A 17934-nucleotide genomic window follows, 5' to 3' on the forward strand; every position below is an offset into this window, starting at 1 on the left:
GTAATTTTGACGTGCTTTAGGATTCACAAAGCCCCCTAGGATATAAAGAATTTTATGTTCCAAAAACACATTTTTTTCAAGCCCTAAGGCCAATTTTTGTAATTCTTTGGAATTAATATAGGCAAATTCCGACCTTTCTGCTTGCTACCAATTCAGGGTGTCCCCCGCCTGGTGCGCAGTTGCCTGGGATAGTCTCTAGCACCCCCCACAGATATAACTTCAAGTTAATAATGTCTTTTTTCACCACCATCTTCAAACATTCAACTGAGTCAAATGCATGATTCCTAATGAATCATGTTTACGAGTAAGAAGGGAAAAAACAACATTTTTCCATTCTTTTAAAAAGATTGCCACAACTGACCTGTCAAAGTCTTTCATTAAACATTTTGGCATTACAACCACTAAGACAGCTACTGTTTTATTAAGAAAACAAAAAAGATTTCAGTCTGCTAGGTTCAGACTAATTTCCCAAGCGGGTGAAATAAGGACAGCTCTTATGACCTTATTATGAGCGAGCACTTTAATCAAAATGAAAGGAATTCTTTGTTGCGACAGATGCACAAATTCCTTCTTTTCAAAATGTCAACTAATGGGCTGGAGGAAATACCAAAAATGTTATGTTTAAATGATTAAAACGTGTATATAGGTCATACCTAAACAATATATGCCAATAATGTGAATTGATTCAACCATCCACATCTTGTTTAAATATTAGTAATGCAATCCAGTCGGCACTGCATATCAGAATCTGTTCTAAATTACCATACCTGGTAAAATATAGATTCAATAGATATATGTATACCTTTTTACTAAACCCAATAAAGATCCAATGAACATCTTTTCCTCCTCTGCTGTTTTTATGCAACTAAATTGCCTACTTGAAGTGGTCTTTAAACATCTATATATTTCACATGTCTAAAAATGGACCTAGCTTTAACCAGTAAAAATTTTCCACATTTAGTCCTGCTGGTTATATGGGATCAAGGTTTATGTGCGTTGAGTGGCTTTGCCTTGGAGTCAAAGGAGGGGGGGTTGTTATGTGAGACAGCAAAAAAAGAATATGGCATATTTGTTCATTTGCTAGCACCAAAAAAGTGACATATTTTTAAAAACAATGCTTACGAGAGTTATAATGCCACTCATATGAGCATAATGATCATCATTGGCTAATAGTAGCTTCGTATATTTGAATGCACTACACTAAACAAGAGGCCAAGGTCCACTTTGAACAATCACCTTCAGCACTTCCAGTCAAATACTGAACCTTTTCAATTTCCTTAACTGGTTACTAAGGACTCTTTTGTTATGTGGCTTTTTAGTCAGCGCCATACAACTCAGACTTTTAACTACTGCCCCCAAAACTTTATTCATTCATTTTCTGAACCACTTTATCCTCATTGGGGTCACGGGGTTGCTGGAGCCTATCCCAGCTGACTCCAGGCCTAAATTGGTGGGCAGCCAATCGCAGGGCAGAAGGAGACAAAAATATTCATGCTCACACTCATACCTAGGGGCAATTTAGAGTGTCCAATCAGCCTACCATGCATGTTTTTGGAATATGGGAACAAACCGTGGTACCCGGAGAAAACCTTATTCTATGCATCTTGCTATGCTCATACGTCAGAGGAGATTTGCTATTTTTGTCAATATTATTTCCTGGGAAAAGCCACATCAGTGCCCAAAAAATGATTGTGTGTTAGATCTGGTAATGTAACTTCTAAAAAGTCCACATGGATGATGTCACTGACCGCTTGCCTCACAAGCCCAGCAGCAAACATCTGTCTGTGATTAATACACTACACACACACATACACAGACACACATACACACACACACACATACACAGACACACATACATACACACACACACACACACACACATACACACACATACACACACATACACACACATACACACACATACACACACATACACACACATACACACACATACACACACATACACACACATACACACACATACACACACATACACACATACACACATACACACACATACACACACATACACACATACACACACACCGAAACAGAGGTTTTACTATATACCGTATTTTCTTGCATATAAGCCGTATTTGTAATAGAAAACAAAAAAGATGACTGAATCAAGACTTGCAGCATTGCTATATACTCTTTATCACCAGTAAATGTCGGAAAATTAATATTTACTATTTGTTGGTTATTTTCTGTTTTGCAGTAAGAAAACATATATTACGTGAGAAATTGTAAAATTCAATGATTTTAAGGCAATTGTAATGGTGCGGCTTATACACAGGCTCCTTTTATGCAAGAAAATACGATAAGTGTTCATGTTTTTATTCTTCAATAGATTATTCCCTCCATCCTACATCTGGTCGTCTCTGTGCTCTCTCTCCTTTCTCTTGAAATGATGTCTTGCCACCTTTCAGGAAATAGAACATTCTTGCCTTTTGACCAAATACTCAGCTGGGGTTCAAAGGGTCTCATGTTAAACACACACACACACACACAAACACACACACAAACACACTCACACACACCCACACACACACTCACACACACTCACTCATACACACACACACACACACACAGTCATGCTCACACACACACACACACACATTCCCACACACAAACACACACTCACACACACCCACACACACACTCACACACACACACACACACACTCACACACACACTCACACACACACTCACACACACACACTCACACACACACTCACACACACACACTCACACACACACACACACACACACACACACTCACACACACAAACACACACACAAACACACACACAAACACACACACAAACACACACACACACACAAACACACACAAACACACACGCACAAACACACACTCACAAACACACACACACAAACACACACACACAAACACACACAAACACACACACACAAACACACACTCACACACACACAAACACACACACAACACACACACAACACACACACAAACACACACACAAACACACGCACAAACACACACTCACACACACACTCACACACACACTCACACACACACACACACACACACACACACACACACACACACACACACACTCACAAACACACACACTGTAAACACTTACGGGATGCGTGTGCCGTACGAAGCGATGACATCACAACATTGAGCTCCTTGAGGCGCGGCCCTCGACGTCACCAGTGAAAGAAGAGGCACGGGGCTGAGGACAAGTCGGAGTAGTCGGTCAAACCCCCTCAACACATCTGATGCTTCCAGTCCAGTCCAACAATTAAACCACTAGAACTCCTTAACAGAATCCGGCAGCCAAAAAAAGCGGAGGGACTACGTTTTTTTCCTCCTGGTTTCCACTCTCTACTTTTAACAGTACAAAATACATCCCGCCGGCAATCGGTGTGGGAGAGCGAACCCACGCAGGACAGCCGTGTCAGACAGCCTCACCTCCAAAGAGAAGACGTAAGTTTCTTCTTCGTTTTTTTAAAAGATCTTCATCGAAGATAGATAGTCTGATTGAAATTCGGAGTCCGTCGGCGCAAGTGCGTATATGACGCTATCACATGACAACATGCAGCACCCTTCAAAATTATAAAATAAGATAACCACCCTATACAACACTATCCACAGGTACAATGTACGTGACATATCAATTTTGCACTTTACGGAGACAGCAAACACGTAAATTTTGATTTGCCTCTGATTCTATGTGAGCAAGACTCATTTATTGGGTCCCACCTCATCTCATTTTCTCAAACGCTTTATCCTTACTCGGGTCGCGGGGGGTGCTGGAGTCTATCCCAGCTGACTTCGGGCCAGAGGCAGGCGACAATCTGAATCGGTGGCCAGCTGATCGCAGGGCACAAGGAGACAAATAACCATTCACGCTCACATTCACACCTAGCGGCAATTTAGAGTGTCCAGTCACATTACCATGCATGTCTTTGGAATGTGGGAGAGAACCGGAGTACCTGGAGAAAACCCACGCGGGCCCAGATAGAAAATTCTGGGGTCCCACCAAATAAGGTAATCCATGGACAGTGATTTTTTCCCTCTCTCCTTCTTCTTGACCAGTGATGAGTTGAGGTATCCCGCACATACTTAATTTATATGCTGGTTTATATTTATTTTTTCTGCCAGTTATGTGTTGAGTCAATTGATGACTGCACTTGATTTATGAAATTTAAATTTGACCAAATTCCCCGCTCCCCGTGCAAGATGTTGTTCTTTTGTGTTCTGTTTGGTGATGGTAGACAAATAAACCAGCATGTTATGACACATTAAATGTCAAGTGAGGTGATCTGTAGTTCAGTCTAAACCAGTGTATTTTAAATAAATACATAATTCTGAACTTCACAAGGGTCACAGGGGGTGCTGGAGCCTATCCCAGATGATTTTTGGGCACGAGGCGGGGGACAACACCCTGAATGGGTGGCCAGCCGATCGCAGGGGCAATTTTAGACTGTCCAACCTGCTTACCATACATGTCTTTTGAATGTGGGAGGAAACCTACGCAATCCCAGGGAAAACACCACACACACAAAACGCCACACAGGTGAACCATCATCAATTTAAACCCAGCATCCCAGAACTGTGAGGCTGACATGCTAACCACTCAGCCGCTGGGCCACCCGCACTAAGGAAATACATTTCATTAAATGGTTTTTACTCAACTGTTTTTCTATCGTCTTGACCAAATACAATGTAAAACTACTTGACATAAAAGTAATAAGACAGCCTTTTTTGAACGTGTGGAAATGTTTTTGGACAGATGCAAGTAACCATTTTACAGCACTCCCCTAACCGAACACATGCACGCACGCACACATAGATCCAGAAACACAGACATGGCCTAAAAAGTTGGAAGAATGTGTGGTAGTTTGAAACACCAATGATCTGTTACAAAATATAAAATGTGGTTCTACTATAGTTTTGAAAACATAGGCATAATTGATATTGGTTCAGAATTTGTGTTCCTCAGTAGTGTTTTAATGTATCCCGTTTGAATTCATTGCTGCATTATTAACATTGGTTTTATGGACGACAAATAAACTTTTTTTTTTTTGGACTATAAGTCGCACTTGAGTAAAAGTCAAACTAGCCAGAAAATGCACAATAAAAGGGAAAACATATATATAAATAGTACTGAAGAATAAGTTCCATTGTTGGGGGCAGTTTTTTTTTATTTACAAGAAATTAAGAACACATTATATATGAAAGCAATAGTAAAACACGGAAAACCAGACAAATAGGCACCTGCTGAACTAACATATTAACTGGTTTTTATAGCTATAGCTTAAAAATAAAAAAGAAATAGCAAGCTGTTGGTGTCAGAAAGAGAAAATAAAACGTATATATAGTTCACAGGCTCAGGCAAACTATGAAAAATCTAGAATATTTGTCACTTAAATGTTGCTTGATTGGATGAACTAATTCATGTATGGATTGATGGATGTCTTCAAACTTTAGTAAAATGAATCATTTTTATATTTGGCTGGAAATGGTTGAGTGAGGGCTCCATTGTGGTTTTACCAACTTTATCAGTGCAGATTCTAAAAGTGACCTTAGCTTTTTTTCATTAGAATTTTCTACTATAGGACTCCAAAAATCTTAAAAATAAGGAAAATACTGGGCTTAACATATATCCATTTGTCAATTTTCAACAATGCTGCTGGAACATATTCCAGCTGACCTCAGGCAAAAGGCAAGACTATATTTTGGGCACAAACAGAGACCATTTACAGCCATAGTGCCACTGAGTGTAAATTGATCCCATGTCTCTTGTGCCTAAGTCGGGCAAACGGACCACTATACGATCAATGACACCTATTATAGTATAATCTAATTTCAAAGATTTTTTTCAAATTGTTTTTCAGTTTAAAAATGATCCATATAGACAATCTTTTGAATTCTAAATGAAAAAAGAGAAGTATTTAATAAAGGTATCATGCAAACATAAAATGATGACTCCGTTTTACATGAGTTTTTGACACACTTATGCAGGGTACTGGTAAGAGACAGCCCTCATTACTTTTGCTCGGCTTTGTGGTTGAATGGGTGTGGTGGACACCGGTGACGACAAGCTGTTGGCATGGCCAGCAAACACTGAAATGCATCACAGAGGCAGCATGTTAGAACCAAGGTGAGGTATGTATTTCACCAAAAGACTAGTTTAATATATTAACAACTACTCTATACTTTGTCCTTGAACAACATTTGTTTTAATCAAAGTCCAGATTTAAAGCCTTAACTTCTCAAAGTGGAAAAGTTGTCTTTTTTCAAAGGCTCTTATTAAAGTATATAAAATTATAATCATCTATGTAATACCAACCAAATAGTTCCGACATGGGCGGACAAGTGGTTAGCGCGTCGGCATCACAATGGTGGACCTGGGTTCAAATCCAGGTCGGTTCACCTGTGAATAGTTTGCATGTTATCGTCGGGCCTGTGTGGGTTTCCTCCGGGTACTCTGGTTTCCTCTCAGATTCCAAAACTATGCTAGGCTGATTGGACACTGTAAATTGGCCCTAAGTATGAGTGTGACTGTGAATGGTTGTTTGTCTTCTTGTGTCGTGCGATTGGCTGGCCACCACTTCTGGCACCACTTCTGGTCTCCAGCAGGGGTGCTGGAGACTATCCCAGCCAACTATGGGCACCAGGCAGGGGACTCTCTGAATTATTGGCCAGGTAATCGGGGGACACCCAGAAGGACAACTTGAGTGTCTAATTCTCCAATGCAAAGTCTTTGACAATGCAATTTTTCTTAAAACTCAAAAGAAAATATTAAAAAAAAACATTTAATTTAGGGTGTTTAGACTATTATCAGCCACCCGATGGTGCAGTGGTTCTTTTGTCTGATCAGCAGTGTTGAAAATGAATAAATAAACTCTTATTAAATGAAATATAATATATATATATATATATATATATATATATATATATATATATATATATATATATATATATATATATATATATATATATATATATATATATATATATATATATATATATATATATATATATATATATATATATATATATATATATATATATATATATATATATATATATATATATATATATATATATATATATATATATATATATATACACACACACATACATATAAATATACTATAAATATATAGTTCAAAGTTCCCCTTTCAGTAGAAGTCATTGGGTATAGAGAATTACGTGCACTTCCACTATGCGTCGCTAGAGGGAAGCAAATTACAAGTTTAAGTACCAGGGACGTCTTCTAGGTCATTAGAGATGAAAAATAAATAAATAAAGAACTTTCAAATATAAATGAGAGAGGCAGGCAGGGAGAGAGAGAAACATTATCATGACAGGGGGTCGGGTGAGCAATAGAGACCCTTTTTGAGGTGTTATTAAGTATGGGTTACTGCAAAGTTTCTGTAGGATTGTTAAAGGGTGTTATAGGGGGAGCATTCCTCAGATTCTCCATTGACCAGACACCCACACCCACACACAGAGAGACAAAAGCAATGGCAAAGCATTCTTCATGGCTGCAGGCCACACCGATTCTGCTGGCACTGAGCTCCTTATTTAGTCAAAGAAGCTTCAGTTGTATCTTTTCCTGTCTTTAGAGCCACTGCTGCCTTGTTTCTCGGAAAGGAATCCAATGACTTGTGCAACTGGAGTTTGTGATGCAAGTGGCTTATCCCAATAATCGTATGACGAGGGTTATTTGGAAATAACACAATCAATCACTCACCATCCCTCTGTACCCACAAAAAACATGCCGACCTTGCGAAAAATTATGTCAGTACTTCACAATGTACAAAGCAATGTACGTATTTCATTTTTTTTTTAATTTTGGTGGTGGCCTCATGCAGTAATTCCCGACCAATGTGCTGTCAGATATGCAGAAAAACGGCTGTATTTAATGGCATACTTGTTAAATTAAGCATTTGAAAGCAGATTTTAAATATTGTGAATGTCAAGGATCCTATTATTTGTTACATAGGAGACAGCATAATAGGACCCATGTGCCTGGTGGTGCAAGTGGTTAGTGTGTCGGCCTCACATCTCCAGGGTCCTGGGTTCAAATCCATGTCATGTCCATTTGTGTGGAGTTTACCTGTTCTCCCCAGCCCTGTGTGGGTTTTTTTCTGGGTCCTCTGGTTTCCATACTATGATTCCTCACTCAATAAGGGTTTTGACTTACAATTGTACAGGGAAATAAATGTGTGACTGGATACCAGATCAGTTACTGGTTCAGGGGTAAATTTGTCTGAGTGCACTGTAGTCAGAGTGAATTTGGTGCCCATTAAGTGGCATTCTGAATTCTAGGTTTAGTCTTTTGACTCCAAACAACGGATGAACAGTTCAGAATTAGTCTGCCATTTGACAAAATCAGCTGTTTAGCCTTGAGCACTGAGATAAGAAGTGTAGAAAATGAATAAAAAATGAAAGAAGTAGTTTTTTTGAAAACATGCAAACTGCAGAGGGAAGTTCAGAAATTTGGAATTGTCAGACAAACTGTAGAATTCTTTTGTGATGAAAAAAATAGTGAAATTTCTCATGATCCCATATGGTCGGTCATATAGGCAGTCACTTTTATAATTTGATTGCAAACGTTCCTAACTGGAAATAATTAACAAAGTTTGGATAACTAAAATTGAATTTTTTTTAAGTGACCCTGTGCACTTATTTAGAAATAGAGAGAAGACTATAGACCGGCAAGCATATGTGCAGTAGGCCATGGTGATGAATTACACTTGATGGAAGATCCGCATCAGAACCAGATTTTACTAGATTGGACTAGGGTATTCCCAGCATAATTTAATCGTCTTGCTTTTTGTTTTTGAGGTATTTTGGAATTAAAAGAGTACAGTTGTACCTCTACTTACAAAATTAATTGGATCTAGAATTTTTTTTCTTAACTTGAAAATAAAAAAGTAGAGCAGTATTTTATATGTAAATTCTAATGTGTTGTATAGGTGGTACTTTGCTTTTGTACAGTTTTTAATTGCTTAATAAGGGGAATTGCAATCATTAATAAAGGGAGTGATTAGCCAAGGTGGACAGGTATGTAAGATAGAATCTTGAAACATGGATAGTGGTTGTTGAGACACAGCCAAAGAGAGCCCACTAGATGGTAATGAGGTCCTAAAGTGAAAATCAATGCATCCGAGACAATATTTTCATAATAAAAAACAACCGATATGCAAATGCATTTACTATTTGTATCTAACTTGGATCTTTTTCGTATTTCGAGTCACTCATTTGCACAGTTCAAAGATTGAGAGTTTGATACCAGGTCCGGACCTTCCTGTGTGGAGTTTGCATGTTCTCTTGGGGCTTGCGTGGGTTTTCTCCAGGTACTCAGGTTTCCTTCCACATCCCTAAAACATGCAGAGTAGGCTAGTTGAACAGTCTAAATTGCCCTTAGGTATGAGTGAGCGTGAACGGTTGCCCGTCTCCCTGGGCCCTCTGATTGGCTGGTCACCGATTCAGGCCAGCCTGGTGCCTGTACTCAGCTGGGATAGGATCCAGCATCCCCTGCAATCTCAGTGAGAGGAAGTGGATCAGAAAATGAATAAACAAGGAGGTGGATAGATGGCGTGTTTTTCTAGGAATTTGATGCTTAGATAAGCCTGTTAGACGAACATAATTACATGAATATACTCTGCAAACATATGCAAACTGGTTTAAAAGATCGACAGTCGTTTGTTTGCTATTTGTTTCTAGGAGGTGGGATTAAGTTTACCGCAGACATGAAATATAAACTGTACACAATGCTGAAAAGTAGATGTTGCTGAATATGATTTGTTTTCTGAACAGTTAATCCCCGCTGACTTTGTGAGAAGAGCGAGGGAGAAATGCAAGGGTTAAAAAAAGGGCAGTAATGGTCGCCTGAGGCGTCCTTATTTTCGTCGGTGCACTTTCGCCACCCCCTAAAAACGAACTTAACTCCAGCTCGTTTTCATTTCGAAGCAATTATTATTATTATTTTAATTCTAAAAAGCTTTCTCTCAAATTCTCAACTTTCCGTCTTGATTTGTTTCTGTCAAACAGCCGAGACCGAGTGGCAGTGAAGGAAAAGTTGAAGAGACTCCACCCATAATCAAGTCAGCGAACCGAGAGACAGCCGACGCTATAAAAATGAGTGGTTCCCACCCCCGGACTCACCAGAGCGCCGCGCCCGCTCCTAACGCTCTCTCCACGGACAAGGACGCAGAAATGCCTGCCACGGAGAAAGACCTAGCCGAAGACGCCCCGTGGAAGAAAATCCAGCAGAACACGTTCACCCGATGGTGTAACGAGCATCTGAAATTCGTCAAGAAGCGAATTGGCAACTTGCAGACCGACCTTGGCGATGGGCTACGGCTCATCGGGTTACTGGAGGTCCTCTCCGGGAAAAAGATGTTACGAAAGTACAACCAGCGGCCCACCTTCCGCCAAATGCAGCTGGAGAACGTGTCCGTGGCTCTGGAGTTCTTGGACAAGGAGAACATCAAGTTGGTGTCCATAGGTGAGTGACTTTTATGACGAGTGCAATGAATGGATCCTTCCGTCTTCGTGTAGCTTTTTTTTTTATACTTTGTTCTGCGAAAACAATATCTGAATTAATCGCCTGCCAAATCAATAAAATGTGATTTTTATTTTTTTGCTTTTTAAACGCACCACTAATCACTCTTCACCAGGTGCCATCATTGTCTTTCAATTATCCCCAAATGTTAAAGACATGACAAACAGTACAGCTCTAAAAAAAGATGTAGAGATGAACTATAGAAAAATGTGAATTTAAAAAAAAATGGAAAAATTAGATAGGGCTTCAAGCAAGTATTAACATTCATCAGTGTTGAGTGAAAAAGCAGGCGGTTCCCCCACCCGCCTGCTTGCCTGCCTGCATGTATTGACATGGGCTATGTCCCCTCCTTTCTCCACTTGATTTGGGAGGATAGGGAAGAGGGCCCCTGTCTCTGTCCAACTACAAACTTTGTGGGTCAGGATGTAGTTCAGGCAATCCCATTTGGGAGGAGAGCTGATCCTGGAGGAACACGCTCGGACACAGGCCCATTGTGTTGTGTTGCTTTCGTGCCGTGGGCTGGAATTCCACGGTGTGTGAGCTTCGCTCCTGCTTGTGTACATCAGACAGGATGCAATGGATTGTATTTTCTGAGAAAATATAACCTAAATAACATTTCAATTTTATGAGGTTATTATTTATACTTTTTTAAAAATGTGATGCAGCTGTAGCTGCAGTACAGGTTTTATAGCCATAAAGTAAGGGGGTTGGACTGATTCGGACCTAGCACTACTGAAGACCTTGGTGTGAAATGCATGGCTCGTCATAGATTTTCTGTCGTATCAATCGCTGAACAGAGGACTTGAAAATATGGGGGATGTCATAACTGGTTTTGTAACATCTTTTAAAGGTTAAATGCTAAAGTGGGATTGGTACTGCCATAAAAGAACCAACGCAGGGCAAACTAGAACACCAGATAAAAGTGGATCATGAACAATGATACTCAAGTGGATTGATGTTTAAAACTAAAAATGGGGATAATAGAAAAGAACCCTGGCATGCGTTATGGTAGTGACACCACCCTACTTCGGGGGTTGAGTACTAAAAGGAGGAGTTCCAAAATATCACCTGAAAATACACCTAAAACTGCTGTGATTGGGGCAGCAGTTCTGTTTTGTTTTTTAAACATTTTGTTTCAAAAGTCCTGACTGAATCATATCGTTATGTTTATCCATGGTTTAAACAATCATTTTCACACCGGTTAAAGAAATGAATACAACACCTTTTTCTGTTGCAGTTTCTTTGAGTTGCTTTTGCTACTGCTCTCAATTTATTCCGGTGGAAGCAATTGTGTAATGGACACTACACCTGTGGCCATGGCAAAAAAAGTTAAAGGCATTTCAATCATTTTTTTGTGGATTAGAATTTTAACTAATTTGCTTGTACCCATGCCAAATTTCAGAAGGAATCCACAGATGTACTGACAATATTGAAGCCGTTAGATCTAGTTTGGTGTAACTTTGTATTCTACATTTCTTGCAATGCAATTTTGAGAAGTCATAGATCAAGCTAACGAATTAAACTATTTTTGTCATAGATCAAGCTAACGAATTAAACTATTTTTTGTTATAGCAGCAATATACATCAAATTCATTTTAACTGTGGGTTAGCCATATAAAAAAAATAATGAATTGGATGGCCGCCATTGGATTGTGTCAATCGTATGTGTCGACAGATGCTCAATTCAATTGGACTTCAAGGATTGTCCGCCATTGTCTGAATCTGTGCCATTCCTTTAGAGATTGGTCTATCGCTGCCAATGGCAGCCTGTCGTTCAGAGTATCACTCGTCTGTTGGCAATGACCGAAACTTACAAAGTTAATTGTTAAACACGGCTAGATACATTTTCTAGCATGCAGATGATTACAGAGGCGTTCGTATGCACTGTCCAAACTAAGGTGTATTTATTTATTTGTTGCCCATTGTGATCCATTGCCAAGATGTGCCAAAATTTCGTTTTTATTAGTGTGCCCAGGTAGTACTGACTCAAAAATTGCCCTTTTTTACAAGATGCTTTGCTACCATTTATTAGTTTCTGAAAGAAATTGTTCCACCCAGCAGATATGTTGGCTTAGTGGTTTGATTTATTGCTGTAAAAAAGCCCAATGGAACTAAAACACATGCTATTACTGGATTGGATGGATGTGACAAATCCGATGCACCAAAAATCAGCCATATCAGGTGCAGATACCAATAGAGAATCAGAGTAGTAAATCACCAGTCTGATATAGTTCCACTCTGTTTATACAAATGGCAGCACAGTAATCCCTCAAACGCGGTTAATCTAGACCAGACATGGCCGTGATAATCGAAAAATCGCGAAGTAGGGTCATCCCTATTATAACTACCTTTTTTTGTCTTTATGTAGTGCTGAGTCCTAGTAGCAGGAGTGAGTTAAAATAATAAAAAGCCTTTTTTCCAATTAATAGCAAAGAAAATTGCAAAGAAGTGAAAACATGCAAACATGACTTAAATATTGATTGTTTTATCACTGTAGAAACTTGTTTTTGAATTAGTTATTGATTAAACAAAAAATACGTTTTCCATTACAGAGGGCAACAAAGCAGAATATTTTTGGTAGGTGTGTAATAACTTCAAGGATTTGGACAATGAGTTCAACAAGGTCTCTCAATGTTTCACCAATTCTTTTAAAAAGTTTACAATTTTAATTGTAGCTCTATGGTCGGGCAAAACGGTTACCTCATCGTCCAACCTTCTGATGTCAGTGGCATGACTGCACTTGTTGATCTCTTGAAAACCTGTCTACAGAATATTTGTGTTAGAAGGAAAAAAAGTTGATGATTTAAGTTACAAAGGTGGCAATTCTCGCTGAATGTGTGGCACTAGTTTTCAGAGGCACATGGACTGGACAATCATCGTTATGCCACCCTATTATCCATGTGTGCATGTGAATGTATATACATGTACAATTTTATATTAGATACTTAGAAATGGGTCATTTGCCAGTCTTCATGGGTGTGGTACCTTATCCAGCTTCTCCTTTTTTACTTGTATAATCAAGATGAGAGCGCAGCCTGCTTTTCTCTCTACTTCCTTCTTTCATTGCAGAAAATGGATACACCCACCAAGCCACCCTCACCACAATTTAGCACAAACTGCCATCTTTAACTCTTGAGGTTTTTTAAAAAAAAAATTATTTCCACTGTCCTAGCTTCACTTTTTTTGTTGTTGCAAGAATTGTTAGCAGCATCTGATTACATGTCACATCCTGATGATGAGCCACTTTTCCCAAGCTACAAATGGAACCGTCCAAGTAAATGCAACACAATTATAAAACTTTACATTAGAATTTTTGTTGGTATTAAATGATCCAACAATTGACAATTTTCTAAGTTGTGTGAAAGTGCTGCTGACTCTTGCAAATCCAACCTATGGAATGTCACGTCACATTTCATACAATGTAGTCAAATACAGTTACTGTATTTTTTTGCATGTAAGACGTCTACGCGTATAATCCCTACCCTTAAAATTGTTTTGAGTTTTTTGTAAAGGGAAAATATCAGATTATTCAATTTGAAAATGAAAATTTATGACCAAAATTGCAATTTTCTAACCAGAAGTTTAAGATTGTGGTGGCCATATTGGATATAATGTCAAAATATCTCCTTTCGATTCGATTCATATTACTGCGATAGTTGTCACTTTCACACGAGAAGTATATGTATATTTTTAATCAGTGGAATTATGTTTTAATTCATAATCACAAATGTACAATCAATTCCTTTCTGCATTCCCTAAGAATGTTGCCTGCAAGTAGATGAATTAAAAAAGGAATAAAAGTGAGGAGTAAGACCAGGAAGTATGTCCCTAGCAGACAGTGTTTACCAAGTCTCTGGGTGCAATAACAGCATAAAATACACATTACGCAGGTATCAAGGCTGCTATTTTAACGATTGACCAAAACTTTCAATCAACCTTAACTATGGGGATTTGCTGACATGACAAATACTACCAACGCATCTAACACCAACACATCTAACAAGACCACTCATCTGGGCAGTCCGAGCACATTTAACTACGGTAAGATGGTGTGCCCTGAGTGAGCTGTGGCAGGCACAAGTGAGCAAGTTTTTTCCCCCTAGTTTTATGCAAGATGTTTTTTGTTCTTGAATTTCATTCTTAAGCGTCAAAATAAATTTTGTTTAGTATTTTATCTGTTTGTTTTCTCTATTTTGAGCTAAATTACTGTATTGGCTGCATTGTCTTGCATTATGGCTTTTTTTCCTAGTCACCTTTGCAGTTTTGTACAGTTCAAGTCTAATTTATGTGCTTATGAGCCATAACCTGGATTCAGTCTTTTTTTGTGTGTGTGACAAAAGCGGCTTCTGTGAGTCAGAGGTTCTGCAAACCCTGATATGTGGGTCCAGTCATTCTATGACAGTCTGGTGTGCGTAGCCGGCAGTAAGGCAGATTTGTTTCCAGTGGGGGTTGCCCCATGTTACAGATTCTGTTCATCGCTTTTATGGACCGATTCTCTTAGTTAAACTGTAATGAGCTGTGCTTTTGAGGTTCTCTGGAAATGTTTTGTCTGCAGGATACTTTAATTAATATGCCCCCCCCCCCCCCATCCCCCAAAAAGTTATATTTCTCCCAAATTATATTTGGTAGTTGGCCTGCAAGTTGCATGCAATGTTTACTCCACTGTGGTTTTACTTGGTAACTGTTTGTTCTCTTGTCTACTGCCACAGGCTGAGCTGGCAGGTTGAGACACATGCACGTGTGACAACAGTCTCACTATTTTGCAATACTGAAATGGAAACAAGGAAACTTTGCATTTGGTCAGTGAAAGTCCTTGACATTTGAAGTGATTGGGTGCAACTAGATGTAGACAAATAGGATGTGGTGATGAATTCAACCTAAATTTTTAAACAAATTACATGGTGTATACGGTATTACAAAAAAAACTAAGTGATAACTCCTTGGCTAATTACACATCTAATCTAATGGATTAATAGTATATATGGTCAATAGCACAGAATGAAAAGTAATTGGTTATTCGTTTGCAGTGACAAGTAATCCAATTGGAGGCTAATCTATTAGACCATACGTAGTACATGCATACATATTCTTCACTTTCTTGAACAATCAAAATCATACTGACATTTAATGTTCATTGCCGTTTTTAAGGTTATTGTACAACCTGCCAAAATGAATAAACTCAACTGTGATAGGTTAATTGAATACTATTCCCATCCATAGGTGTGAATCAAGTGTCATTTGTAGACGTGTGAATATGGGTTTCAACTCTACCATGCCTCTTGATGAATTGAATGTCTAAATAGGCATAAGGGAGACAGGAAGGCATATACAAGTATCGCTATATTCCGTTTCAAACGGATCACTTCCTGCTCAAGCTTAATCATTGGCATAGCTTCCTGTCTACATTTGGGCAAGAAGGGTGCTGTGAACATTCAATAGAATGTGCATTCTCATTCCATTCCGTGCCATTCAGTGTATTGCATCAGAGCTGGACACATGCCCTTACGCCCCATTCCTCAAATGGCAAGAGATTTGACGCCAGTTTTGGACCCACAAAGAAGTGTGTTTTCCTATTGGAATAATGTATTTTATAAACCTATCAAAGTGGGAGATAGTGAACATACAATGCTGTAAATGTATTTTTTTCAGCTTGTCAATTACTAAAATGCAAACTTGTGTGCTTGTTCAGTGTTACCAGATGCTTCCATGAAAAACCACCTGATTGAAACCATATGGCATTCATTAAAGCCCCTCGTTCATCATTTTATATACGACTTGGTCATCCCTCCTATTGGTTGTCTGCCCTTGCAGCCTTCTCTTAGCGAAAATCCCCCACCCATACCCTTAACCAAAGCCGTTTTCACAAAACTGTCCTTTCACTTGACGGGAGCATATCTCAGTTTGTGCAAGATTAAACAAACAAAAATCCACAGCACTTTCTACCTTTTCTTAAGGTCTTCCAAGCCTCCCTGTCTCACTTCCCTAATCTTCCCAAACCCCTCCTCCTTCCTCTGTAACTAGAGCCCTTGGAATGGGAGGGCCGCTAAGATCCAGTTGCTTCTGCCCTTTTAAGGCTAAAAAAACGGGGGAATGTTTTACAGTCAGAGTGAGAAGTAGGAGGGTGGTTGACTGAGTGGAAATGGCAGAAAGGAAAATCAGGAAGTGTAGTAGCTCAACTGCAGCTTTTGTTAAGGGTAGGTGGAAGGCGGGTGGTTGTATGAGAAGGGGAATGACCTGAGAGAGTAGGTCATTGTGAGAAGCTGCAAAATGGTTGTTGTAAAGAAAATACAAATTTAAATACTATCAATGAAACTTTGTAACTCTTGCCACATAAAACAGTCAAGTCCCAATGCAAAGCTTGTTCTGCTATTGTTGATATTTTTGGTGCTCTCGGGACAGTTCCAACATTCTTGTCATCAGTTTTCATGGTATGCCATTGTCGTCAACCGTAAATCTTGAAAGTCAGCCAACATGGTTGGCACGTTTCTTAATTATTTTACACTCGAATAGGAGGTTGTCCTTGATTGACCTGCATCGCCGGGTGTGGGCCATTGGAGTTGGGTTTCAAAATGTGTAGATCGGGTATTAATATTGGGATAAAAGTCCCATATCAAAATTACCTTATTTGTTGGCAATTTTTTTGGAAGTAGCTTTTCAATAACATGTAAGAGAAGAATGAACATGGTAGAATTGTTGGTTCTTTGCCCACATTATAAACTTGTTGTTTGAATGCTCCTCACGTTTCTTACAAATCATTTGGGGGAAACAGGAATTTTAACATTAGTATACAAGTATATTTCAAAATGGTTTAAAAATAAATTTAGAGGAGCTTTTTGTATTTCATGTCTTGACAAACTATTCACAAACTTTTTTTGCAAGTTTTGAACTTAAACTTAATCATTTCCAACTGGAAATGCTTGGGGGGGCTAACGCTGATATTTTACAACACAATTTTACAATCGTCCTGACATACCCAGCTGTTTCCGGACTTGCTGATAACCAAGTGTGAGCCAATAAATATACCACTAACAAAAACCCTTAATTGGTTTAGAAAGAGAGGGATCTTTAAGATATAAGTCTCCATCTTATTTAGCATGTGAAAATAAGCAGTGTTTAAAAGGGTAGACCGGTATTGTCTGTTACTACAAACCCTTATTGTTTAAATAGAATAGAATTGTTGGGTTCATCAATAATTATATATAAATATTGTAGCTCGATACTGTATGGTTGAAGTAAATATTGAGTTGCCTGGAAAAGACACTGCTTAAATAGCACCATGCTTTATCTAAGATACCTTTTCACCATTCATGATGTCTTGGGTACAATCATGCTCATGCCATCATAAATGCTTGCTTTTAGGTAT

General features: G+C 38.8%; 1 protein-coding gene across 5 annotated transcripts in view; it reads left to right on the top strand.

Annotated features, from left to right (window-relative positions):
* The first annotated feature begins 3212 nt into the window (after nucleotides 1-3212).
* The window catches only part of flna (filamin A, alpha (actin binding protein 280)), a 40084-nt gene continuing 25362 nt past the window's right edge, over nucleotides 3213-17934 (top strand). For 4 of the 5 annotated variants that reach the window (XM_077721974.1, XM_077722138.1, XM_077722059.1 and 1 more), the window contains exons 1-2: nucleotides 3214-3472; nucleotides 10058-10514. In XM_077721974.1, the coding sequence (XP_077578100.1) occupies nucleotides 10145-10514 (370 nt within the window). In that variant the 5' untranslated portion in view covers nucleotides 3214-3472; nucleotides 10058-10144. Of the gene's footprint in view, nucleotides 3473-10057; nucleotides 10515-17934 lie in introns of all 5 variants that reach the window. The other variant, XM_077721912.1, reaches the window with a different exon arrangement.

This window comes from Stigmatopora nigra, chromosome 1 (assembly GCF_051989575.1).
Source record: "Stigmatopora nigra isolate UIUO_SnigA chromosome 1, RoL_Snig_1.1, whole genome shotgun sequence".
Taxonomy (NCBI): Eukaryota; Metazoa; Chordata; class Actinopteri; order Syngnathiformes; family Syngnathidae; genus Stigmatopora; species Stigmatopora nigra.